The following is a 27,781-nucleotide window of genomic DNA, read 5'->3' as shown; positions in this document are numbered from 1 at the left end:
TGAGAAAAAAAGGAGAATTACTTAATAAGGTGTGTTTGTGAATCTTTTAAAATGTTGGGGTAAACGATTTCAAAGTTGAAAATGTTGGCCTGAGGAGAAGACAGAGGAGGGCTTCGGCGGAGGGGTACACACTCTACACGTCTAACCTTGCGTTGACAGCCGTGAGAAAAAACCTTCCGGGGTCTCACTCGTCTCACTTGTTACGTTGTCTTGCCGTAGATTTTCATTTTTGGACTCCCCCCACACACGTGTGTTTATCCCAGGGACGCTTCATGGAGCGGTTGCGTGCGAATCTAGAGCGTTCACGTGGACTAGTTTTCTCGGCGGAGGTACAGCCGGTTTCTCGACTGACTCTGGGGGGGCACTGAATGGGAGCAGCAGTCGCCGTGTGAGAGTGAGATTCGAACGTCTCTCCCTCTCCCTCCGTCTGTTTTCTATTCCACTTTTTGGGGGACGTTGGGAGCGGACGCTTCAAAGGAGCACCTCCAAATCCTTCCTGACTGCCCCCCTTTTCCCCTTTCCTTTCTGCGAGGAGCCTTTTGGAGAAAGAAACGTCTCGAAATGGCCCAGATATTGCCCATACGATTCCAGGAACATCTGCAGGTAAGTCAAAAAACGCTCCATGGGAAAAAAAAGAGCCCCCACTTCAGCTCCTCTTTGGCGCAATTCCTCGCCCTTGTGTCCGCACACAGGCGGCACATGTCGCATTTAAATGGGAATGTGAAAGCAGAGCTGCGGGCTGTTGCTCAATTTAGCCACAGGCCTGGGTTAGCCAAAAGATGACTTAGAGAAATTGTACACTGTGCACTGTGCTTGTAGTCATTTTTCTGTTTTACCTGCTGATAAGGACACTCACTCGCACACAGAAACGCACAAAAAGTCACTGTCATGTGAACTGCATGCTACGCCAGTGCAGTCACTGGCGGTGTTTTGACACTTGCATTGCAGTGGAACCAGCCAGGGCTCAGCTGTTCTTGCAATTGAAGATTGAACGGGTCGAAATGCTGTGCTGCTTCCATGTTGTCATGCCCAGCAGCAGCATCCTTTCTTCTGGAGGACTGGACGTGCTAAAATTAAACAAATAAGTGAATACACCATGAAATGTTTCATTAAAAAGACCATGAATTAATTAATTGTTCCATTCATTCATTAAATATGGAATTAAATACGTCATAAATTAATTAAATGACCAATGATTTTACGTACATTTCTGTATTTAATTAATTATTTCACGTTCATGTGTCGCAGTGTTTCATGAATTTATTTAATCTGTCAAACTCGCCCATCAAAGTTAGAGGGCGGGGGCAAAACGCTGACTAACTCAAATCTTGTCTAAGCCATTGCTTTGGCCTGAAATGATTGGAAACGTGGCGGCTACGATGATGGAGGACTTTCATGAGCTGTCTTGATTGAGTGATCAGGGCTTGTATTTAGTTGTTTTGCTTGAGTATTCAAACGTCAAGGTGAATAGCGTCACTCATTGTATCGGAGTATTTTCATTTAACGCTCAGCTGGCAACAATCCATTAGTCTGGGATTGATTTGGTGTGTGTTGATGAGCATCCCAACCAATCAGGTGTTAGGACCTGTTCACCAAACTTTGATGCATGAGTTTGAGAAATAAATTAATGAAACACTGCAATGAATGCTGAAATAATTGTATTTATATAGAATACAATACAACTTTATTTCTATTTCACAACAGCTGGAGCTGTAACAAAGTGCTTTCCATATGGTGTAATATAAATTAGCGGGAAATTAGCACACAAATTAAAAAAACAAACAATAGATACCAGAAGAACAGCAGAACAAAGTCAGTCTCATGTTGAGTCGAAAGCTAAAGAATAAAAATGTGTCCTCAAATGAGTTTTAAAAGTGGACAGAAAGGGGGGCTTGCCTAACATTTTATGTATGAATGTGTAAATGTGTGTGTATGTATATATATATATATATATATATATATATATATATATATATATATATATATATATATATATATATATATATATATATATATATATATATATATATATATATATATCAGCCGATTACTACACTCAGAACCGAAAGGGAAGCAGTCTGTCGAAAGCTGACCGTTTTTGAAGCAGTAAATTGTGAATCACTCATGCAATATATTCATAATTTGGACCTTGACACAGAGCAGAAAGTGGAGGAAAAATGTATTATCTTTATTCACCATATTTGAAGAGAAATGTTGTTACTTGTTTAACTGAATAGGTCATTTTCGTCTTTGCTTTTACAAAAGATCCACCGTATATAAAACTAATTTAATAACTGCAAATGTCATTTTAATATATGTTACGGGCCGAGTCAAAACGAACGGAAGGCCACAAATGGCCCCCGGGCCACAGCTTGGACACCCCTGCTCTAAATTATCCAGGTGTGAATGTTTGTCTATACATCCCACCTCTCACACAAGGTTGGGAGAGGCTCCAGCGAACCCGCGACCCCAAGCAATGATGAACGATAAAGAAAATAGACGCACAGATGCTCTCGAATTATTTTGCCGTTGAATTCTTCCGAGTAACAAGTGGCCAGAATAATTCTGCTGATATACTGTAAGATCCGTCACCTAAAGCTCCCTCTGCTATTGTTAGCAAACGCTGGTTTTCATATGCTGTATTGTGTAATTTCACTTAACCACGTCTGGTAATGATTAGAAATCATTCGCCTCACGTGCTACACTCGAAGAGAACACTCCTTACTGGATATTGTCACAGCAAGTCAGGCAGACAAATAATAATAATACGTGTTGTTTCATTCACAGCTAACATTTCCATTTTGAGGACAACTCTGTGGCACACAGGATTACTAGAATCCTTCTCTTTTAGGGTCAGACATACGGGCCTGTGCTTTGCTGCATGTCGCGCGCACACCCCACTTGTCGAGAATATGGCGAATTATGACTCATCTCGCTAGTTCACTTTTTGCCCCCCCCCTTCACTTCTGCAGAATTGTGCTGATGGTTTTCCTGCTTGTTTGTATTGAGGGATTTGTACATTGTAACTTTTCCATTAAAAAAAAAAAAAATCAATTTCTCCATCGTAGTTAGTGATGCACTCTTCTCAGTTCCAAGAAGTGAAGTCCTTAGTTTGACACTTCAAGGATCAGATAGGCAAGTCATAACCGCAGTGGCCTTTCATTATGACAAATTGACGGTAGATATTTGAAAGAAAATTTACAGCTCGAGTATTTAGATGCAGTCTTCCCATTGATACGGCAGCCGGTTGTGATCTTTGTGTCTGGAGCTGCTTGCAGTGAAATTTCAAGGTCACTTCCTTCTTCTCTTGTCATCATCTAACTGGGATCACCTGAGGGTGTTTAGCATTTTTATGCTCGCCACATATGGCGATCGGTTGTTAATTGCCATCTGTCGCGTTAATGGAGAACTAGAAACCTAGCCAATGCCAAACAGTCCTTTTTTGGGCAGGATCAGTTCCATGTCATACACTTTTATAGATATACCCGGCCTGCATATGTATAGAATTTGTCATTAGCGTTCTTGGAATTACAAGAAAATTGAAAATACAATAACATTTAGAATGGTCACAAGGAGATTAGATTGCTCCAAAAGCCAACTCTTGGACAAGCCACTATTTCCTAAGTCAGTCCGCTTCGCTTTCAATTCATTTCCATACTTTCACAACAGAATGCAAGACTCAAAAAAGGCTCAGTGTTCTTCGCTTGGCCAAGTCACAGAATGCCCATTTAAAGAGTCCGGGTTTTAGAAAGTGAAATAATCTGACAGTTGTCTGCTTGTCTGTGGAGGAACTATTTCTGCCACGATGTCCCATCGCAGCCCCTCTGCTTGGCGTCTTGCTGCCAGAAAACTTTGTGACGCACCCCCTCCGCCTCTCCTCGGCTGTAGCTTGTTGTTATGGTGACAGCAGGCAGTGAAATGGCCTTTCACTAGAAAAAGCACAGAACCCCCACCTTCCCCTCTGTCCCCGCCCTCTTCTTGTGGCCAGCAGCCCCACTTTTGCCAGCCAAAGATCCTTTCGCCTCCAAAGTATGACTGCCTACCGAGCATGTAGGCAACTCTCTGTTTATTGATGCTTGGTGATGGAGGCGGTGCGCTCGCTGGCAAGGGTTAGTAGTTCAAATGACTTTCAACTTTGTGTACTCCTTGGCCGGAGATGGTAAAGCAACTGCAAGAAAGCCCGCTCTGGCACGGTCGTACACCCCTGTGAACAAAGTTGGCTCCGACTGAGTGAAAAATGCTTGGAATTTCAAACCGGGGGACTTTGGGCCTCAAGTTGTTTAGCATTTTCTTTCGAGGCCTGATATTTACTGCTTTTTCTGTCGTCTGGGTCAGAGTTCAGGGGTGCAACACGAGCACAGAACCACAGTGCCGTGCAGGTCGATGTTGGTTCTTTTCGCCTGTTTTAGCGTGGATTCAGTATATCGTATTAGGTTTTTGAAAAACTGTCATCGTCAAGCTGTGGTGCACCATATTTTGTATCCATCATCATTCTTTCTTTTCTGCTTAATTGTGCGTTGTGCAATAAAGATGGAACGTTTAAGTTTATAGTTATGGTCACGCTACAGGTCAGATTTATTTTTTAAATTCTTTATTGAAAAAATGGTCCGGTGGCAAACGCATAAAAAGCACATTCGTACAGGAGATGCCAAAAACCGAGTCACTCAACACGTAGTTAACAGCCGGCTAACGATTCACTTTCATTATCTGACGCCCATGTCACTCACCAGGCCAAGGCTACATTTAATAGCTATACACACTCAAAGTCTCGGTCGTGACAGTAGAATGTGAGTATGGCGACCCCAAGTGGACAGAAATGTGATGAGTGTTTTATAATGCGAAACCAATTTTTATGTTTTATCAGTAGGGAGAGAAATGGTTTTAAAGGATCAGCAGTGTAGTTGTTCACATACAGTAGCTGACTTTCATTGAAATGCTATGGGAGCAGTCAAGGCTGTAATCCACCTTTCACCCTGAGTTAACTGTGATAGGCTCCAGCCCCAGCCAAGACCTTAATAGAATAAGTGGTACGGAAAATGGATGGATGGATCCGTATAGCCGAGCAATGACTGTAGGGCGACTATAGATCACCGCGGCCGTCGAACAGCGGCTAACATCTGTGGCAACATGACAGCCAACTGAGGTTCATGTGGCTTTGCTGCTGGCTGTCTTTGCACAAAGTATAAAACGCCCGTGTCAACTTGAGTGAGACCCAAACCGACATGCTGCTCTTGTGGCTGCTAAAACCGCTCGGACGCGTGTCATTCGTTTGAATGTGATATACAGACAAGGTCGGCAAATGATATCCAGGTTTTCCTCCTCAGGATGTGAAGGAAACGTTGATTTCATCACAGGCGTGTCTCTAACAAGACTGCGTGTCCAGTCGCTTAACTCAATCACAGATGCGTGGAAAGCCATTCATACCAATATTTGGCGCCGGCGTCCATTTCAGACGTGATTATTTTATAACTGTAAATGCCAAAATGTTTTTCATACACACACGCGCTTGCAGTTAAGCAATAAAAAAAGGAATGTTTCATCCAAAAGAACCAGGATTTTCTTCTTGGCTCATCTGTTAAGTCTTGTCTACGGCATTTAAATAACCAAGTACTCAAAGATAGATCAGTCCAATGAAAACCTAAGATGAACTTCCACCAATACCTACACTTCAGGTTTGCCCCAGTATCATTTGGAACAGTAAACCATAATGTGGTTTTCTTTTCCGTTTGGTGATAGTTAATATCTGGAAATAACAAACACCGTGTTTGACAACCTCATATGTCCAAATCATCACAATGTTGACTTTTTAATGGGGAGCTCCAATGTTCTCCTGCCAGACCCGTCTAGCTGAACAGCCAAAGAAAATGTGTTTGCAATCAACACCATGTTTTTATGATCTCGACCTGACTGCCAGAACTTTCCTTGAAAGGTGCACTTTCAATTTAGTCGAATATGCCAAGTGAAGACAATTGAAGATTTAATGCCATCAAGATCAGCACCAAAAACTAAATGTGGAAATATGACGCATTACGATGAATAAATAACAATAGTAAAGGTGTCAAAATTAATCGATTCCTTCATAAGTAAACAATTAGCATATTCATCTGCAACTATTTTAATAACTGAATAATCATGTTGAGCCATTGTTAAACTTAACTGATTTCAGTCTCTCAACATTAATTCTCCGATTTCTGTTGTCCTTCATGAAAGAAAACAAATTGGGGAACATCTTGTTTTAAATCACTAAACGACAATTTGTTCGAAAACAGTAATCAGGGAAAACATAGTTTTGCACTACACTTTAATGCAAAATATAATTTTAGCCAATTTTTTGCTTAATCAATGGAAAATATTAAAAATACAAATATTTGATAGTTGCAGTCCTACTTGTGCTGTGTACAACTGACGTTATCACCTTTGCAACTTCTGCGCTCAAAATTGTGCAAATTTCAGTTCTGATTCAGTCGCGTATGCTGCATGCGTTCTAAAGCTTCTGCAGCTGATGCGAGGCGTCGGCAGCGCATCCACCCAGTCTGTCCCGTGACTCACCAGATACCGCCAACGTTGTGTCATCGCTGAAGTTTGTTGTTGTGCTTCTCGTAACAAGTGCTTGGGTTTGATAAATGCAGCTGCAGAAATGAGAAGGTCGGACGTGTGTATGCTTGCGAGAGGGCGTATGACTAGACTAGACGCAGTATGCGACTGGCTGTTGTAGCTGAGCTGTGATTTTTGGTCTCGAAGGAGAGGATGTGGTGGCGGGTGTTTCTTATGGTGAGTCATTCACTCCACCCTAAACCGTTTGGTTACCAAAGACCAGTTCTTACTGGAATTTAACACTCCAGCGTACTTGCTTTTCAATGGTCCCCTTCAAGCACCCCACATCACTCCTAGCAATATCCTGGGCTGGGAACATCATACTGTTCTTGTCATCTGCTATCCTCATTGCCTCCCTCCTCTACCCGCAGATAGTTTTGGCACTCCAAGGGAGATGCAGCATATGGTTGTATAATCCTCCCCCGGAGCCTATCGCTTGTACCCCCCCCATGTTGCACAATGAAGCAGTCCTCTGTCATATTTGCCTAACTTTCCAGGATTTGAAAACATCCTTGGAGTTGTAGTGTCACCATTTTTGTTTTTATCTTCAAATGAATGGTGTGGGCATGCATGTCACAACCAAAAGAACAATGGAGCACCACTGTGGTGGAATCAAACAAATACTGTTTATTCCAGGGACTATATTAGGGCTGGACAATTATGGAAAAAATAGTTGTGGTAATCATGGTTATTTTGACTGGATTTGAAATCACGACTATTAAAATGATTATTCATTCATTTCAAAATATAAGCCTATTGCATTTTCATTCCGCTACAGCCACACCTTTGATCCCTTGCATATTTGGACACATTGATGCCTTAAATAAACTTAGAATTAAATAAAATTGCCCTTATGTCTTCATCGTATTTATTTTATCTTGCGTTAGTCATGCTGGGCAAACCTGAGACCTCAGGGATTGATTTTCATGCCCTGCCTTTTGGAAAAAGTAAGTCATTGGATACTTGTATGCCTGAATTTTGAGAAAATTAAAATTGACTGAAAACGCAACTTTAAATATAAATTGAACGACTAATGAGAAAATACACATGTAAGAAAGTAAACGAATAAATAAATATACTCAAATAATATCAGTTGAAAAAAAACAAAACAATAAAAACAAATATTGGATGTTCCTGCAGGTTTTGGCCTCTTAGGGGCAGTGTGGTGCTATGCATGCATGGAGTGCACACTTCCAAAGTCTACTCATTTTCTGTTAGCATTTGAATGCACCATCGACTTTAGCATTAGTGCGAGCGATATTTTCAAAAAGAAGCATTTTTTGTATTTAATTAAACAATATGTGCAATTCTTGCTACGCACTTATCATGGTGGATTCAGCGTACTTTTCAACTCGAGAGAAGCCAAAATCTAAATCACGATTAGGTTTCGATTAATCGTCCACCCTTATGGTGCGCCCATATAAAGCGATCCATTTTAATCACGGGTAGTTTTAGTTTCTTGTCACGTTTTTACTCGGTCGTTTCATGTTGATGAAAATGAAACATTTAATTCTGGCTGTCAAGGTAAGTATAACTTGACTCATGTAAACCCGATTCCCTCCAGTTTCAAATGTGTCTGTAGCCTTGTTTAGGCTCACTCAACCGGCGACTTGTGAGACAGCGCAGTCTTTGTCATGCGGATTCCTCTCCGCTTGCCTCGGACTACATAATGTAGTCAATTGGTCATCAGAAGGAGCGTTTCCCAGGTTGATCTCACAATGTGTGCAAAAATACAGTAGATGGACAATATGTTATATTTCAATTAATTATATCAACTGATATCAGTTAAACACATTTATGGAGAGAAAATGCTCCTTTTGATGTCAGTTTTTGCTTCAACAACATGGCACTTTCAGGAAGTTGCACGTTAAATTATGTTTTTGCATATGAATCGGCGCTTTGGTATTGTTCTGTAATGACCTCTACTGATTTATAGCTGCTTTGAAAATAGCTTTATTGTAGGCAACATACTGTTTATATTGTGCCTATTGTTCCATGGATTCATGTGATGCTACACATCATTGCTGTACAACAAGCAACTTTTTGGGGAATGTTCCTATAAAACTGCTTTGATGCCTCTGGAGTCGTTGGTGGTTTGCGTCCAAGTGTTGCTTGAGTATAACTTACGAAAGAAGGTCTTGTTTGTGGTTTGAACGATTTAGCTCTAATCCATGTACTACTCCAGCAATAATGGAATTAACTGAAGAAATTTCAGCGGGCATGTATAGGAAATACATTTTTAGTAAGTGTTTTTGTTGCTCTTCAAAAAGCATTTGATACCCTAGACCAGGGGTGTCAAACACATTCTTGTGGGCGGGCCACTGGCTTCCCTCAGAGGGCCGTTATGACTTAGGACCCAATGGATGATCACCTTACGTTATCACATACACACACAGTGTAATTGTTTGTTCAACAATTTTTTCCATTTATTTTAAAAGGGGTGGATTGGTACCAAATAAATGGCAAAATGTCATACCTCAACGTTGTTAACTCATTCACAACCAGCCGAGTTAAAAAAAAAAAAGATCATTGACGTCTTTAGCCGTCAATGGCAGTGAATGAGGTAAAAGTGAAGAAAATGTGCTGGAAACAGAAAGTTGACGCATAGGATTTGCCCTTTGCAATCCACATAATATGAGGTTTTGGGCTAGATCTGGCCCCCGGCCTTGAGTTTGACACCAGTGCGCCTAGACCATGACATATTGAATAAATTATATAAATGCGGTGTGAGAGGTGTTCCTCATCAATCATCTTTTTCTGGCTTAATAAAAGTTCTAAAGAACAGTATAGTGAATGCCCAGCCTCAAACAGCTATGCAGGCTTGCCGTTAATTGTGAGCCATCCACCGTCATTTTCAATACAGTGCACTGCAGGCTCAAGAGTTTGCAGTTAAGGCGCCACATTCACGGATGTTTTTTTTCTCCTTTAGTTGCAGAACCTGGGTGTGAACCCAGCCAACATTGGATTCAGCTATCTGACCATGGAGTCGGATAAATTCATCTGCATCCGGGAAAAAGTGGGCGAGCAGAACCAGGTGGTCATCGTGGACATGTCTGACCCCACCAACCCGATCAGGCGACCCATCTCCGCTGACAGCGCCATCATGAACCCCACCAGCAAGGTCATCGCCCTGAAAGGTAAGCGTCACATTTACTTTGCAACATCATTACCGATTATATTATCGAGGAAAAAAAGCATTGGCAACGTGGCTTCATACCAAGAACAATATTGTTGTTTGTTTATTTTCAGACTCATGACGTCTGCATGTTACTCACGATATTTATTTAGCTTGAGTTTGAACGGATGAATCTGCTAGTATTGATGTGGGAATGTCACCGCCATGCCACTACTAATGTTGGAATGTCATTAATGTCAGAACGTAAATCAAGATTGACGCTGAGTGCACTCAGTTGTGTAGGCGGAGTGTACCAAATCTGTTGTGCAAATTTGTCTGTGTGCCACAGAGAGCGCAAACACAAGCACTAATCAGGAGGATTTGCCTGTGATGCTTCTCTCTCTCTGGGCATTAATATGTTCTTGTTTACCCTCTCCCTTTCATCTGTTTGGGTCTGCTCGTTCTTATCTGACTGACTTTTTGTTTTGCTTTCTCTCCCCTGGCTTTCTGTCATTTCTCAGACGGTGAGTTGCTCTCCGTCTGCCTGCCCGCCTGACGCTCTGTTGTGATGATACAGTAGGCGTGGCTATTTCATGAAAGTTTCCAAAATACCTTTCTCGAGCTCACGCAGCTATTTTGCCTTCCAATCAATCAAAATGCAGACAACTGTTTAGGAAAGGCACTCACCCATCCAGGCTGTGCTTTGCCTCATCTTAACCTTCTGCCACAAATCTTTATTTATTTTTTTTTTTTGAAAAGCTGACTTGTGATAGCATGACCTGATGTGTGCCGCCTCGAGTGAATGCGCGGTATGCATTGTCAGATATTTTACACCACCAAAAGGCTTGGCACATTGCCAAAACTCTCCCAATCACCTGACACACACATGATCTCACCTGAGTGCTCGGCCTTTTTTTAATTTGAAATGGAATTTCGTAGGGTTTCACATTTAGCATTTAACTATAGTTCCTGAACAATACTCAATTGTAACTCCTGCAAAGCTTTGGGTTTCACTCTCATTTAAGCGTGCGTGAATTCTCACTCAAAACACAAATTCTATTGATTTTGAGAACCCGTTTCCTTGATTGTCTCTAGCAGTGCAAAGTGCAGTACTAGTACCCTGACGGTACGTAGGCTCCCTCTAGTGGTATGTGAAACAATCCCTGCCTAATGCAGTTGCGCTGTATATCTTTTTAGTACAACTACCACACGTTTGCATTTAACCAAATTTTTTTTTTTTAAACCTTTATGATGGTACAATTTTATTCAGATTTGATAGCTAATAATAATTAGTAAAGTACTGTCTTTACTCTCTAACTAGGTATAATGTAAAAGTGGCTGACAAATATACCAACTGTACTTTTTAGGATAAAATGTATTGTTTGATCAGCGTGACATCTGGGCCTGTTGAATTGAACACAAAGTTGCTGTACGAGCAGAAATCCATGACTTATCCTTTTGGGTGAGAGGGAACAGTCGGGTACGTTGGTTCATTGTTTGTACCTTCTGCCATTGGATGGGAGGATATTTAATTGCTCTACATTTCACCGGGAGAGATAGATGAATAATCATATTTTGGTAATTAATTTTTAAAAAAAAAAAGCATTCCCCTCAAATATATTCTGAAGTTGGGTAATTTGATGGCAGCTCACAGCACCCATGCTTGGAATCCCTGTTTTTCCAGAAAATTAACAATTAATCGATGAATTGTTACTTTCAAAATATAAGCAAAAGGAGAATCTTTTTTAAGTGTTCAGAATTCCTGATTTCCATTTTCCTTTTGAGTCCAAAAATGCTGGCCAGAAGAGTTTGCTTTGTTTGTTTGTTTTTTTCAATTCCATTTTACTGATTAGAACCTTTCAAAAGCAAATCAAATGTAGCTCAACATCTCATAACTGAAGTCATCTAGTTTTTTAGACTAACTATTTAGAGCCAACTAGAAATCTCCAGTTCGCCTTATTTGCTATACGACTCTGTTAATCCACAAGAAATGCAATCTACAATCCAACCATCCATTTTTCCTATCGCGCTTGTGCCGGTCGGTTGGCCAAAGCTATAGTACATATGCAAGCTGCCTTCAACTGTGAACGGCATACTCCACCCTTGACTCTTCGCCAGTCACATTTCGAGGAAGACAACCATTCACACACACGCTCTGCTTGCACGGACGTCAGGCAAACACCATCAGTGACACAAATCATTGCAGCAGCTCTTTATTGCCTGCTGTAGTGTAAATTTGTCTTTGACTCACCAGAGCAACAGCAGTAGACAACAGTAGCGAAGGTCGCGTAGTCAAGAAGTTAAAAAAAAATGTCATAGACAGTGAGAGACATAATTACAGCACTGTAAAAAAAAAAAAAAAAAAAAAAAAACACGAGTCAGATTTTTAGAAGCCAGAAACCTGCGTGTGAGTGACTTTCTTCATACAGTATATACTGTATAAAAAATGCAACTGTATAATTAACAAAAATGTCAGTTTGCTCTGTTTTTGTTTTTGGCGACTTTCATCGTTCAAACAAAATGCAAAAAACGGTGTTCACATTAAAGGCTAATTATGTTAAAACTTGAAAACAATCATGCACGGCAGATTACAAACATACGTTACCTATTCTACTCGGAACATTCTTACATTTTCGACTGCTGCCTGGCTATTGACATCCTTTCCTGTCCCTCCCCACAGCTGCAAAGACGTTGCAGATCTTTAACATTGAGATGAAAAGCAAGATGAAGGCTCACTCCATGACTGAGGAGGTCATGTTCTGGAAGTGGATATCGGTAAACACCGTTGCCTTGGTGACGGACACGGCCGTCTATCACTGGAGCATGGAGGGGGATTCCCAACCAAACAAAGTATTTGATCGGCATGCCAGTCTGGCAGGTTGTCAGATCATTAACTACAGAATTGACGAACAACAGAAGTGGCTGCTGCTGATAGGGATTTCGGCACAGGTACCAACTTCTTTAGTCATGATCATGTTCTTTTACTTTTGCAATCTGGGATGCCTTAGCAACATTCTGATAGGTCCGTGGCCCTTGCTAACTTTACTTGACATGAGCATAGTTAGCAATTCTTCTAAACAAGATGCCGAGTGCTTGCTTCAAGCAGTTTATTGCCACTCCCAGTTTAAGTTGATTGTCCCACTAAACATAACGTTTACTTTAAACAGCCACGTAATTTTGCCTTATGGCAAAGTCTGCTATTTTAATGCGAACAATGCAATGAGAAACTCTAAAAATGGACGCACAAAATTCGGTTTGATTTGAACGCAAAAAGTGCAGCAACACATGTAGACAGGCAATACAAAAATACACGCAGGCAGTTGCTTTCCCACCTTTTGTTTTATTTATTTATTTTTATTTTTAATATATGATTATTTTTTTCAAGGTCTCACATGTTTTTAACAAACTAAAACAATAAATTAATCCGTATTATATAAACAGCACGTCTTAAGGAGAGTATTTCTCAAGACATAATGCAATATAAAGTAGTAAAGTATACATGTGTTAAAAAAAAAGAAGCATGCTGGCCCAACAAAGACAACGTTTTATTTGATTCAAAATTGCAGCCTTTGCATTTTGAAAATTGCATTTTACTACATTGCGATATCCATTTGAATTCTTCGTTTGCGTCTAATAACAAAGCACAACCTCTCCTTAGTCCTTTACATTCAATAAAATGAAATTTAATTGTTTAAATGTAATTATTTTTATGCTGCCAGTTTTTATGAATTACAATACCGTAAAGTATTTTTCCACTGCAAAATATTTTGTTGCCGTTTGAATTTTGGGGACTGAAACAGATGAATGGCAATTTTCATTAGTTTCAATGGAGAGAGATGATTTGAGATACAAATTCAACTTGTAAGTCAAGGCACTCATGTAATTTGACTGGGCAGAAAGAAGAGATTTTGCTCACTGTTTTTGTCTGCTTGTTGTTGTAGCAGAACCGTGTAGTTGGGGCAATGCAGCTGTATTCCGTGGAGAGAAAAGTGTCCCAGCCAATAGAAGGTCATGCCGCTGCATTCGGGGAGTTCAAAGTGGAGGGGAATGCCGGTCCATCCACCCTCTTCTGCTTCGCTGTGCGCTCGCCGGCGGGTGGGAAGGTACGAACCACTGAGAACATTGCGCAAAGATGTATCGGGCGCATGGCATTGTTTCTCAGCGTAACATCCCACTGTTTGTATGCAAGCACATTTTCCTGACTGTGTTTTTTGCGCAGTTGTGGTTTTATTTTAACTTGTTGAAAATTCATCCAGCTGCACATCATTGAAGTGGGTCAGCCAGCTGCAGGAAACCAGCCATTTGCAAAGAAAGCGGTGGATGTTTTTTTCCCTCCAGAGGCCCAGACAGACTTTCCTGTAGCAATGCAGGTATGTCAAGGACCCCTGCGATACATGCTTAATGTGGCCTGACTGTTCACTGGTCCACCTTTTTTTTTTTTTTGTGTGTTTCCCACAGATTGGAAGTAAGCACGGTGTCATATATTTAATCACCAAGTACGGTTACATTCACCTGTACGACCTGGAGTCAGGAGTGTGCATCTACATGAACAGAATCAGTGCTGAGACCATTTTCGTCACGTCGCCTCATGAAGCCAGCTCGGGAATCATCGGAGTCAACAAGAAGGGACAGGTGAGGGGAAACATGCAAATGTCCGGATAACGCACTGGGGCATCCTGCTGACATCTGTTGTTTCTTTTATTTCCTTTTAGGTCTTGTCAGTATGTGTTGAAGAAGAAAACATTGTCAACTATGCAACAAATGTCCTCCAGAATCCAGACCTGGCCTTAAGGATGGCTGTCAGGTCCAACCTAGCTGGTGCTGAGGAGCTTTTTGCCCGGAAGTTCAACACACTGTTTGCCCAGGGAAGTTATTCCGATGCGGCAAAGGTTGCTGCATCAGCACCCAAGGTTGGTCTATTTTAGTGGTACTCAAATACAACTCTTTAAGGTCCACATGCAATTATATTGTAAAATTCAAAAGTAAATTCCTTTTTTCTTTCAGAACAGTGCCAAAAATACAACCTAAAATAAAATGTAATTTAAATTCTGACAGAAATGAGAATAAATAGTTGAATAATACCGAGAGGCGAGATTTGCGTAATTTTGACCGTCAGACCCTCTTTTTGTGTACCTTGTGTCATTGATGTGACAAAAATCTTTCTTGCATTTGGACGATGTCATTGCATTCATTTTTGTTTTTATTTAGTTTTTTTAATGTCTAGGCTTTGTCTCTTCATGTCATTTCATATTGGTAGTCAGTCAGTCAGTCTGCGGGCATATTAAGCACATGGGCTGGTGGTGACGGACAATAAATTCAAATTTCCAGTCCTTCTGTTTTTGAATTGATGATTTTCACGAGCCACTTTGCTGGTATTGACAAACATGGAACTTTTCCATGCAATCTGGACTCCAATAGATGGCAAAAGTGTTTAAAAAAAAACCAACTCAACAGTGCACTGTGTGGTGAAACACTAACAGGTTGTATGTATATACATGGCATGGACACAAGTGCAGACCCAACCAAAACAGACTCAGCCATGCAGCCATGCTGTGCCGTTATGTTTCAAAAGAATCGTCAAAACTGGGAGGTGGAATCTTGGTGCCTTGACTCAGTCAATGTTGGGAAAAACTACAAACAGCTCATGAGGTTAAAATTCAGTTTTAACAGTGAAGTTCCCTTTTTTCCTTCCATTCATCCTCCCCCACAACACCTCCCCAATTCTTCAACGCCTGACTCAGGGTGTCCTGCGGACCGCCGAGACCATCCGTAAGTTTCAGAGTGTTCCTGCCCAACCGGGTCAGGCATCTCCACTGTTGCAGTACTTTGGTATTCTGTTGGACCAGGGTCAGCTCAACAAATTTGAATCCCTGGAGCTGTGCAGGCCTGTCCTGCAGCAGGGCCGCAAACAACTGCTAGAGAAGTGGCTTAAGGAGGACAAGGTGAGGCTCGTCATAATTGCGTTTCTTCTCTTCTGCATCTTCTCAGACAACTGGAGGTGCTCTGGTTGTTGGTAGTGGCCTGATTTGACGGCAAAATATCTATGTTTTTAGCTGGAGTGCTCAGAGGAGCTGGGGGATCTGGTGAAAGCTTCTGACCCGACCCTGGCTCTTAGTGTGTACCTCAGAGCTAACGTCCCCAACAAGATCATTCAATGCTTTGCGGAGACCGGACAGTTCCAGAAGATAGTCCTCTATGCCAAAAAAGTAACTATCAACCGCATGTATTAAGCGATTTTTCATTAAGTCCACCGATGACATTCAATAGCAGGGAGTGGATCTGCATGTTTTCATTCACCATTTGAATTGTAAAATGAAGCTCAACTTGCTCAAATTCCACAGGCTGGCTACACCCCAGATTGGGTGTTTCTGCTGAGGAATGTGATGCGCGTCAATCCAGACCAAGGACTGCAATTTGCACAGATGCTGGTACAGGATGAAGAGCCGCTGGCCAACATCAACCAGGTAAAACATCATCTCATCGCCCAAACAAATAGACCCCCTTTTTTTTTCTTTTTTTTTTTTAAACACATCTGCAGAGTTGCCCTTCCACATGCATGTATCCACATAAAGTAGCCAGCGTGGGAGCTGCATTTTTTGTTTTTCCAGATGTGCCAGCAATGCCAGGAATTCACAGACTCGGTCACCCTTTTCCTCCTTTTTCAAATCACGCCACCGCTTTGTTTTGTTGCAGACTCCTTCACCTAATTGATTTCTTCTGGTTCTCAGAAAATGTATACATTTACATCGTGTATTTAGAAGCGCGTCTTTAATTAAATGTGCAATGATGAGTCAATGCAGCCGCTTAGACGGTGGATGAGTGCAAAAAACACTATTGATTAATTGCCTTGTCAAATACAACCAGTGAAGCTCAAGTTTGCATGTCACAAAATAATCAATTGAAAATGTGAACTGATTCTTAACTCTGGTACATCTATCTCATAACATAGCAACTACCTAACTAACCTCTTTGCTTTTTGTTGATTTTTTAGATTGTGGATGTGTTCATGGAAGGCAGCCTGATCCAGCAGTGCACATCATTCTTGCTGGATGCTTTGAAGAACAACAGTCCGGCTGAAGGACACTTGCAGACACGTCTGCTCGAGATGAACCTCATACATGCGCCCCAGGTCAAGCATTGACACAAAAAAAAAAAAAAAAAGAACAGACACCTTGAGGTTTGGTCATTTGTCTGACCGTTTGTGCGAAAACCTTTATTTAGGTGGCAGATGCAATCCTGGGCAACCAGATGTTCACACACTACGACCGTGCGCATGTTGCTCAACTGTGCGAGAAGGCGGGCCTTCTGCAGAGAGCTCTCGAGCACTACACTGACCTTTATGATATCAAGCGAGCTGTAGTGCACACGCATCTGCTCAACCCTGAGGTACCCCAAAAGCGGCAAAATAAAAATGAAAAAAAGAACTTTTTAGATGTTAAAACACCACGTGCCCTGCCGTCCCGCCACGTTTTCCTTTTTTTCCTTACAGTGGCTGCTGAACTTTTTTGGCTCGTTGTCAGTTGAGGACTCGTTGGAGTGTCTAAGAGCTATGCTGTCGGCTAACATCAGGCAGAACCTGCAACTCTGCGTGCAGGTAGCGTCCAAGTACCACGAGCAGCTCGGGACTCAGGCTCTTGTGGAGCTTTTTGAGTCTTTCAAGAGTTACGAGGGTAAGTGGCCCAAGCACTGTGTGTTTGTGTGCGCGTGTGTATATCAACTTCAATAGCCAGAGCTGCCTAGGTCATTACTCCCTCTTCTCTTTCTATTCAAGGCTTGTTTTACTTCCTCGGCTCGATTGTGAATTTCAGCCAAGAGCCTGACGTGCACTTCAAGTACATCCAGGCGGCCTGCAAGACCGGCCAGATCAAAGAAGTTGAGAGGATCTGCAGAGAGAGCAACTGTTATGACCCGGAGAGGGTGAAGAATTTCCTTAAGGTGAAACAGTTCTACCGTCACTTTATTGTATCAATCAGTAAGAAATGTGATGTTGCAATTCACAATTCTTTTTTTTTTTTTTTCCCCTCGCTAGGAAGCCAAGCTGACAGACCAGCTTCCTCTCATTATTGTATGTGACCGCTTTGACTTTGTCCACGACCTGGTACTCTACCTCTACCGCAACACTCTACAAAAATACATTGAAATCTATGTACAGAAAGTAAGTCACTGTCATTTCCAGGCTACATGCGGTTGTTAGATGTTGTCCAACCTTCTCGCTCTACTCAACAGTTTCTTGTTACAATGTGACCCAAACACTAGAATTTACAATGTTTCTACATACAGTATGTGAATTGCTCGTCACTAACATTTTGGTTACGTTAAAAAAAACATCTTCCCTTAGTTTTTATTAACTAAAATAACCTTGACACTCACGCAGTTGCAGATATATACAATAATATTAAATTTTGGAGAATGCACAATGGTAACAATTTCTAGTGCAATTGTTGAATAGTCACGATAGGTTTTTTTTCTCTTCCTTTAAATGTTACAAAGTTTCTGTGATTTGCTAGCTTACTTCCCGTCATTTGTTTTCAGGTTAACCCCAGTCGATTACCAGTGGTGATAGGCGGCCTGTTGGATGTGGACTGTGCCGAGGATGTCATTAAGAACTTGATCATGGTGGTCAGAGGCCAGTTTTCCACTGATGAGCTTGTGGATGAGGTGGAGAAAAGAAACAGGTACTTACGCCACAAAGGGTGATCATCATAACTTAACTTTACATCAACACCTCTGAAAACTGATTAAAAAAAAAATGTTTGTATATTATATAAATGGAAATTTCTCTCCAGGTTAAAACTCTTGTTACCATGGTTGGAGTCGCGCATCCACGAGGGCTGCGAGGAGCCCGCCACCCACAACGCTCTGGCCAAGATTTACATCGACAGCAACAACACACCTGAACGTTTCCTGAAAGAGAACCCCTTCTACGACAGCGCTGTGGTGGGACGCTATTGCGAGAAGAGGGACCCTCACCTGGCCTGTGTGGCTTATGAGCGAGGGCAGTGTGACATGGATCTCATCAAGGTGAACACCTCAAATCACAGTGCAGTCCAGATAAGCGGGGTGGAATCAGATATTAGGAATATGCACCGGTTTAACGGCATGAGCGTAAACTTAATTACATCTTTACATTTTGATTTTGATTTTTTTTTTCCAGGTCTGCAATGAGAACTCATTATTTAAAAGCGAGGCTCGGTATTTGGTGCGACGGAAGGACCCTGAACTTTGGGCCAATGTTTTGGAAGAGAACAACCCCTTCAGGAGGCCTCTCATCGATCAGGTCATATTCTCACACTCAACTCAAGTGGTGCACGTTATTAACGTAAAGTCAAAATGTAACTTCTTGTTTTGTTCATTCCAGGTGGTACAAACTGCGTTGTCGGAGACCCAGGACCCGGAGGAAGTGTCGGTCTCCGTCAAGGCCTTCATGACTGCCGACCTACCCAACGAGTTGATTGAACTTCTGGAGAAGATCGTGCTTGACAACTCTGTTTTCAGTGAACATAGGTTCGGATTACTTAGTGCCGCATTTGAATTATTTAACCAACGTCGTTCATTTTTAACAATCCCTTTGTTGTGCGTCCCTCAGGAACCTTCAGAATCTGCTGATTTTGACCGCCATCAAGGCGGACCGCACACGAGTGATGGAATATGTCAACAGGCTGGACAACTATGACGCCCCGGACATTGCTAATATCGCCATCAGCAATGAGCTATTTGAGGAGGCTTTTGCCATTTTCAAGAAGTTTGATGTCAACACGTCAGCCATACAGGTACATGCATATAAATGCATCAACGCTAAATATGCACTTTCACATCGATTCACATTGTGATATTAACACTACCTGCTTACTCTTAGGTATTAATAGAACATGTAGGAAACTTGGACCGGGCCTATGAGTTTGCCGAGCGATGCAATGAGCCTGCGGTATGGAGCCAGTTAGCCCGGGCACAGTTGCACAGAGACCTGGTCAAGGAAGCCATTGACTCGTATATTAAAGCTGTTGACCCGTCAGCCTATATGGAGGTGGTCAATGCGTCCAGCAAGAACAGTAAGCCGTTGCTTTTCAGTGCAACTTCTCAGCTATTTAACTCATGTCGATAAGCCCGACTCTTTAATTAAGACGTTGCATTGCAGACAACTGGGAAGATTTGGTCAAATTCCTCCAGATGGCTCGGAAGAAAGCACGGGAATCATACGTGGAGACGGAGCTGATATTTGCTTTGGCTAAAACAAGCCGCCTGGCTGAGTTGGAGGAGTTCGTCAGTGGGCCCAACAATGCTCACATCCAACAGGTAAATAAATAATAATAAATAACTAGTGCTGTCAAGCGATTGAAATTTTTTTAACTAATTGGTCGCAAAGAAATTCTGTAATTAATTGCGATTAATCACATTTTTAACTACTATTTTTTGTGAAGCTTGTAACAGTTATTTACTTGAATAATATCTTCGAATTAATTAAGTAAAATCACTGAATATGAAGTGTATTTTAGATCAAAGACTGTTCTAATAGCTTTCTTTGATCCATGAATATGATCTAAATGGAGTCAGGCATTTTTCTTTGAAGCAATTCTCCAAACTTCCACATTAGTTTTCTCGACAAGCACCACACTCCAGAACTGTTGTTTTTTTAAGGCCCAGTGGTAACTTGTGTTTTGTTCTGAGATTATGTGCTAAAGATGTACAGCTAATATTTGAATTTATTGCTTTGCGAACAAAGTCTGCTAATTATTTTTTAAGTAAAACTGAGTTAAAATATTTAATCGCATGAAATGTTTTAAAAATTAATCTCGAGTTAACGCTTTTGACAGCTCTATAAATATAACACATGAGCGTTCGCACAAGGATTCGCAATAATAGAGTGTATCTGGCTATTCTATTCCTCCATAGGTGGGAGATAGATGTTACGAAGAGGGAATGTACGAGGCTGCGAAGCTCTTGTACAACAACGTGTCAAACTTTGCTCGACTGGCATCCACACTAGTGCACCTTGGAGAGTATCAGGCCGCTGTGGACAGCGCCAGGAAAGCCAACAGCACTCGTACTTGGAAAGAGGTAGCTGTCGCGTCTGCCATTCCCAGGACATCCTATAAGTTTGTGGCAGCCCACGAATACACTTGTCCGATCTGCAGGTTTGTTTCGCATGTGTGGACGGCGAGGAATTCCGCCTGGCGCAAATCTGCGGCCTCCATATCGTCATCCATGCCGACGAGCTGGAGGACCTGATCAGCTACTACCAGGACCGCGGCTACTTTGAGGAGTTGATCGCTCTGCTGGAGGCAGCTCTGGGCCTGGAGCGGGCTCACATGGGCATGTTCACTGAGCTCGCCATTCTCTACTCCAAGTTCAAGCCTCAGAAAATGAGAGAACATCTGGAGCTCTTTTGGTCCAGAGTCAACATTCCAAAGGTGGGAACGACAAGGATCCTAATGCTGTGTATGCGTAGATGCTCGCTAGCTGGTTCAATAGTTAGACCTTAATGCGATCCAATACAAGAGCTATATTGCTCAGTTTTGATTAATAACACCCGCTACAGCAGGGGTGTCAAACTCATTTTTGTGGACGGGCCACATCGTAGTTCTGGTTTCCCTCGGAGGGCCGTTATGACTGCGATTCCAAATAAATGTATGATCACCTTAACATTGGAAACGATGGAAATACAGAAATCAGAAGCCAGTCAATAAATGTTCATCCAACAATTCTTTGTTTCATTTTATAAGGGGAGGATTGGTAACAAATAGCAATATCTCAATCTTGTTAAAAGTGAAGAAAATGTGCTAGAAACAGGAAGTTGACGCACATGATTTGCCCATTGCGGGCCACGTAAAACGAGGTCGCGGGCCAGATCTGGCCCCCGGGCCTTGAGTTTGACACCTGTGCGCTACAGTGATTGTATACGTTTATCATTGTTGATGTTATGCTGCAGTGTAGAACTGCTCTGCCCTTACAGAAAAGTGTTTGTAATAATTTTTTGGTAATATTTTCTAAGATTTCTGACAAGTTTTAGCATAAGATGCCTATGGGTCAGGGGTGGGCGAATTATGCATTTACGTTATCAAGAATCCTGTCATAAGTGTTGCAATGTCAAGTTGCCTGTTTTGGATTTAATAATACTAATATGTGTGTGAGAGGAGAGAGAAATTAAAATAAAAAAATTTAAAAATCAATCTCTCATCCTTAGGTAAACTTCAAAATCTCTCATTGTAATTGTGAGGCAACGCCTCCCGATTCATTGTTTCTGCTCCCGCTTCGCTCGCCAGGTTCTGCGTGCAGCAGAGCAGTCCCACTTATGGGGCGAGCTGGTTTTCCTTTACGATAAGTACGAAGAGTACGACAACGCCGCCATCACCATGATGTCTCATCCGACCGACGCATGGAAAGAAGGACTTTTCAAAGACATTATTGCAAAGGTAAACTGTGGCGTGGCTACGTTGACCGTTTTCTCGTCTCGACTTGAGTTAACGTCACTGGTGTCTTTTTAGGTGGCCAATGTGGAGTTGTACTATAAATCGCTTTCCTTCTACCTGGATTACAAACCTCTTCTACTCAACGACTTGCTGACTATTCTGTCCCCACGCTTGGATCACAATCGAGCTGTCAACTTTTTCACCAAGGTAATCGACGTGGATCGTCAAGTTTTCTTTCAAAATTCTCGGTTGTTGCAATGTTTCTTGTATTTTCCCTCCAAAAAGCTGAAGCAGCTGAAGGTAGTCAAGCCGTACCTGAGGTCTGTCCAGAATCACAACAACAAGTCTGTCAATGAAGCCCTCAACAACCTGCTGACAGAGGAAGAGGACTACCAGGTCTCTGTCCTTTTCTTTCTGAAACTATTCATCTGAAGTTGTCAAGACTCTGGATTTATTGTTTTTCATTTCATTGCCGTGTATTCAGTATGGCCTCGTGCTGTTTTGATTTAACCAAACCGTCACATTCTCCTTCATTCGTATTGCACCGCGTGTGTCGAGGTTTCGACTTTTCTGAGCAATGCATACCAGGTACAAATTGGTGTGTTGTTGGTAATGATATGTTCTTTCTCTGAATTGAGTACACTTGAATAGTTTGAGCTTTGGGGAGCTTTTACATGCGGTTAACAAACAGCGGGACCATATAGAATCAAATCCATATCCCTCTAAATCAAATCGTTCCTCTTGAAAATGTACCATTCTTGCTAAACAATCTTAGTAACCTTAGAGTAGGTATAAATTTGGGCGACTTTGCTGAGGACTCAACTCAGAAGATTCAATTTCAGACATCAACTAAATGGTGCGCAGATACAATGATCAAAATTCTATGAGCGACTTTTCTGCTCTGATTTGTATTTTGTTTATTCATTTATTTTTCATTTTTCTACAGGGTCTCAGAGCATCCATTGACGCCTATGACAATTTTGACACCATCGACCTCGCCCAGAGGTTAGAAAAACACCAGCTGATTGAGTTTAGACGCATTGCTGCTTATCTGTACAAGGGCAACAACCGCTGGAGACAGAGTGTGGAGCTTTGCAAGAAGGACAAACTCTACAAGGTGAGAGGATTAGGGAGGGGAATGGACGGGGTGTCCCAAAACATTTGACATCAGTTTACAGCGTGTGCTTTTAAAATGTCAAGTTTTTTTTTGTTTTTTTTTTGGGTCACTCTGTATTAGTGTTGCCTTCATAGTCAACCACACCCTCTTTAGCTATCTTATTTCGGAAACCCTTGCGCCGTGATGAGTAACTAACAGCTCATACGTCCTTCCAAGGATGCAATGCTGTTCGCTGCCGAGTCGAAGGATGCTGAGCTCGCGGAGACCTTGCTGCAGTGGTTCCTTGAGGAGGGCAAGAAGGAGTGCTTTGCCGCCTGCCTCTTTGCCTCCTATGACCTGCTACACCCTGACGTGGTGCTGGAGCTGGCCTGGAGGCACAACATCGTAGACTTTGCTATGCCGTATTTCATCCAGGTCATGAGGGAGTACCTCACAAAGGTTTGGCCTCAATTAATACGTTTAAATTTGTCTTAAAATGTAAGCTCTCATCTATTTGTCAAATGGAATCTTGTCTCTCTGTTTTATTGCATTTTTATTGTATTTTGCACTTAATGCTTTGTTTTCCCTCTGAGCCTTTCTTGTAGAAACCTTTCACTTCAAGTTACAAGTTAATTGTAGGTATTGACCACATCTGTGAATTTAGCCCAGCCAATGGAAATATACGTTTTCTATATGTTAAGAAATATACGGTATTATAGAATGGTGCCTTGACTTACAAGTTGAATTTTTCCATGACTGTGCTAACTGAAAATATTCTCATCTTGAATATTTTTTTTCTCATTGAAATGAATGCAAATACGACTAATTCCAGTGCTTGTGCTCCTTCTGTCATTTGCACTTCATCCACTTGGGGGCAGTATAATACCAACATGCATCATTTTTCAACAGCGCTTAATACATGAAGAATTTCACAACCTGACGACTAATCTGGTAGTTTTTGCCGAGGATGAAAACGTTCTTCTTCGGAGTATTGTTACATTGTCAGCTTCCTTCATACTTAGCACTGTTTGTGTTGTTTCAAGGTTTATAAATAGTTGTGAAATTCCCTTGCCACCATCTAGCACTCGCAACTCCAATTTGCTCAAGAGAGAAAGTCGGCTGAGCGAAAGACTCATAAGTCAGGTCACTTGTAAGTCGAGGTACCAATGTAGTACACTTTAACTCCCTCTGTAAGACCCGTTCCAAATTGTAGACCAATGTGGTCACTTGAGGTCATCTCTTTGGGTTTCTTTTTTTTTTCAGGTTGATGAATTTGCTGCGAAGGTGACGGTCTCTGGCCCCCTTTTTATATTTCTTCAATGTGTTCTGTCTGCTCTTGTTGTAACCGCTCCTTAATACCGTAGGTCTCTGATGTCATAACATAGCATGGACTGTAGGCAGACTTAAAGCATAACTCGCCATGATAGTAAGTGTGTTGGCTTTTGTTCCAGTTCAACAACGTACAGTAAAAGAGCTAAAACGTTTTACAAGTGCCAATAAGCAAGACTGCTATTGATTTCCTTGCATCCCACTTAAAAAGTAGTTAATAAGAATTTAAAAATGTTGCTGAATAATGCATGCACAGCTCATAAAACATTTTGACAGTTTACCCTGTAACAGATTACAAACTGGGATATGCATGTTGGCCCAACCAGGTCATTGGAACGGACTTTATCAACATGTGACTATATACTGCTGCTTATGTTACAAAGTATTATGTGTTGAAAAGAAGTAGCGAGGCTAATCTTTGTGTGTGTGTGTGTGTGTGTGTGTGTGTTGATATTTGGAACGGAAGCCTTCACACTGCCGTCCAGCTTCTCAGGAACAGGATTGGCCTGTTCTGACCTAACAGTTACTGTTCGTCTCTCCTCTCTAACTCCTCTACTATAATGCTGCTGTGCGTGCGTGCATGCGTGCGTGCAGTGATTCCCTCTCAGGTGGGAAATAATAAGGTTAATGGTTTTACGCACCCCGGAGTTTGGCCTCATGTCAGATGTGTGATGCATCCCAAAGTTCCCCTGTTTCTAACTCAAGGTTAAAACAGGAATAAACTGTGTGTTGGGCTAAACACTAACTCCAAATGTTGTATGGTCCTGTTTTACATGAATGCAATTAAATGTCAGCTGACAGTGTAGGCAGACAAAAATTGTCTACATTCCGGTAATAATACTTGGCTTTGGTTGTAGTTGTAATAATAGTATAAGTTAACCTAAGACTGTATGTTTACTATTGTGGTTGTAGTTTGCGGTGCGTTTGGCGTATATCCTGTGCCATTTCGACCAAATATTTACTTTTTCATGTTAATTCAATAATATTGACACAAATGTATGGCTGAAAGAGGTTCCAAACTTATTACTGTCTTGTGGTGCCCTCAGGTGGACAAACTGGAGACGGTTGAAAGCCAGAGACAAACTGAAGAGGAGGTGACAGAGCCTCAGTCGATGGTGTTTGGTAAGTGGCAGTTTGTCCACATTACCAGATGAACAAATGCGTTTCACTTGCGAATAGGCAAAAACGGTCAGCTGGTGTGACAACTTGCAGGCACGCCGTCTATTAGAGTAGAGGCCACTATTTGGAGGATATTCCGTGATTGCAGAAAATAGTTATGACGCGCTTTTGGCACCGGGATTTTCTTTCCCATGTAGTAGGTTGCTATGGTTCTACAATGTTGTTATTATGGTATGTGTATGCGGGTTATTATTGCTTCCCAGTGCTCGGCAGTCGGTCATTTTCAGGGTTAGGGGGGGGGGGTGACAAATTTTTAAAAAAGTGTTCGATTAGCAAATGGTTTCTGGCTCAGACTGCTCGCATCAACAGCTGGAGGGGGTGTGAATTTGTCACTTTTCTGCGCGTTTGTGTTCGCAGGCCAGCAGCTGATGCTCACCGGCACTTCTGCTCCAGTGGCGCCCCAGCCGGGGTATCCAGGCTACAGCTACCCCGCCAACGCCGCAGGCTACCCCGCTCAGCCCGCTTACGGCTTCCCCATGTAGAGGACCGAGTGGACCTCTTCCTCCCCGTCGCACACACTTGGGAGCTCGCCCTCACTGAACCAAGCTGCTCTGGGTCTCTGAACTAAAACCTCACCTGGAACCAGGCGACACGCTAATTCACTGAAACTGCAGCAACATCTCCTGCTCGCTATTACCGAGGGTCTGTATCAACCCTCCTCACATCCCTTTACGCTTCCCATCTGGATGTAAGAGTGCACTGAACTGCAGAGCATAACCACACCGCCGCCCTGTTGCTGTTCCATGTAGATTTCTAGAGAGTCCTCTCTTGGTTTTTTTTTTTGATGATGACACGTTGCTGCTGGGGAGCGGAGTGGGGCCTCGCCATGCACTTCCCCCAAAAGTGTCTCCACGGCCTTACATATGCAGCGAGGGGGGGAAAAGGGGCTCAATTTGTTCATGCTGAATCGAGAGACTGTTACCGTGGAATCACTTTTTCTCTTCACAGTCCATTTGTTTTCAAGCAAGTCCATGCTGTTAATGTACTGCGACCAGTGTCTGTTAGTGTGCGTGCGTGCGTGCGTGCGCGCGTGTGCGTTCAGCCTCAAAAGCCTTGGAGAGACACATCACACATCCATGAGAAATTTAAAAACATTTCCACTCCCTCCAGTTGAAAATCTGGGATACAATGGACTGTATCCTGATCCACTGACTTTTCAGCAATGATGAGCTTCAGGAGGATAAAAAAAAAAAAAACACAAGAGGAAATTGTTTCAAAATAAATGCTATGTGCTGCAGTCTGTGCATGTGCTGCCAATCTACAATGCTGCAAGCAGAGCACAATTTTCATGTTTCACTCAAGTATATCTCAAGTATTAAAAATATGTCCAAAGGAACTGTTTCAAGTAACTAACGGAACATTTGGGGATGAACAGAAGAAACATTTGTCGGTGTCCTGGTGCCAGTCGGGTCAACAATAATCATTGTACTGAAAGCAATGTATAATTTAAGATATATTGAAATACTAAACTAATCAAAGAATATTATGAAACACCATATGTATTGTCTATAGTGTGTCATTGTAGTCTGAAAGGCTTAATGATTTTTGTAAGAAAACAAGCAAAATGCCCAAAACAGCAGTCATTAAATGCTTTTGTGACAAGTTTGGAGGTTTACTTCACACCCCTTATAGAAGCTACGCTCATTTTATCTGCACCAGAATAAAGTTTACACTCAATTTGTGATCTTATTAATTCATGTTGGGAAAAAAAACGAGTAACTAGTACTTGACTGAGATTGTTTTTAAACAATGTTCACATAAATGAATGACTATTTTGTGGCTGTCGGAATGGGCATATTTCTTTCCCCTCACTTCTTTAAATATTGTCTTGTGTTGCAGGGTTTAGATAAGCAGCATAGTTTATTAAGAGATCGTTTGACATTTAACTACAAATTAAAGCAAAACCAAATTATCCATCTTTTTCCTTTTTTTCCGGCGGCAAATCAGCAGCTGCTGACAAATATAGCCACTACTCGGATTACCAAGAATAAGGCGTGGGGGGAAAAAATGAACAATATAATAAAATAAAAACGTTTTAATATACACGTCAGTTTTTATATT

At 41.8% G+C, this 27,781-nt stretch overlaps 1 protein-coding gene across 3 annotated transcripts; it reads left to right on the top strand.

Moving 5' to 3' along the window:
* Nucleotides 1-267: 267 nt before the first annotated feature.
* cltcl1 (clathrin, heavy chain-like 1) lies at nt 268-27,322 on the top strand. Of its 3 annotated transcripts, none has more exons than XM_088291338.1 (32): nt 268-603; nt 9,524-9,731; nt 12,390-12,658; nt 13,654-13,812; nt 13,966-14,079; nt 14,168-14,341; nt 14,422-14,619; nt 15,451-15,651; nt 15,763-15,915; nt 16,051-16,173; nt 16,701-16,838; nt 16,931-17,095; nt 17,199-17,379; nt 17,481-17,644; nt 17,739-17,864; nt 18,242-18,384; nt 18,496-18,730; nt 18,864-18,986; nt 19,068-19,213; nt 19,296-19,479; nt 19,566-19,758; nt 19,845-20,002; nt 20,600-20,764; nt 20,842-21,117; nt 21,970-22,119; nt 22,192-22,323; nt 22,402-22,512; nt 23,063-23,233; nt 23,450-23,671; nt 24,476-24,502; nt 25,588-25,663; nt 26,078-27,322. In XM_088291338.1, the coding sequence occupies exons 1-32, from the start codon at nt 562-564 to the stop codon at nt 26,200-26,202; spliced, it is 5,052 nt and encodes a 1,683-aa protein (XP_088147464.1). In that variant the 5' UTR covers nt 268-561; the 3' UTR covers nt 26,203-27,322. The 3 variants fall into 3 exon arrangements, with proteins under 3 accessions (XP_088147464.1, XP_088147454.1, XP_088147474.1); XM_088291328.1 differs by having other exon boundaries at nt 269-603; nt 13,651-13,812; XM_088291348.1 differs by lacking the exon at nt 24,476-24,502 and having other exon boundaries at nt 270-603; nt 13,651-13,812.
* The last annotated feature ends 459 nt before the right edge of the window (nt 27,323-27,781 follow it).

This window comes from Idiotropiscis lumnitzeri, chromosome 1 (genome assembly GCF_059441095.1).
Source record: "Idiotropiscis lumnitzeri isolate Australia: NSW breed Sydney's pygmy pipehorse chromosome 1, RoL_Ilum_1.0, whole genome shotgun sequence".
NCBI lineage: Eukaryota > Metazoa > Chordata > Actinopteri > Syngnathiformes > Syngnathidae > Idiotropiscis > Idiotropiscis lumnitzeri.
This window is presented reverse-complemented; position numbering and strand designations above follow the sequence as displayed.

Bases quoted from the DNA above. Each gene is read 5' to 3' on its own strand.
- cltcl1 (XM_088291328.1), top strand. From the start codon at position 562: ATGGCCCAGATATTGCCCATACGATTCCAGGAACATCTGCAG. The intron at 18,385-18,495 runs GTACTTACGCCA...ATTTCTCTCCAG, and splicing joins GAGGTGGAGAAAAGAAACAG to GTTAAAACTCTTGTTACCAT. The intron at 19,759-19,844 runs GTAAGCCGTTGC...GTTGCATTGCAG, and splicing joins CAATGCGTCCAGCAAGAACA to ACAACTGGGAAGATTTGGTC.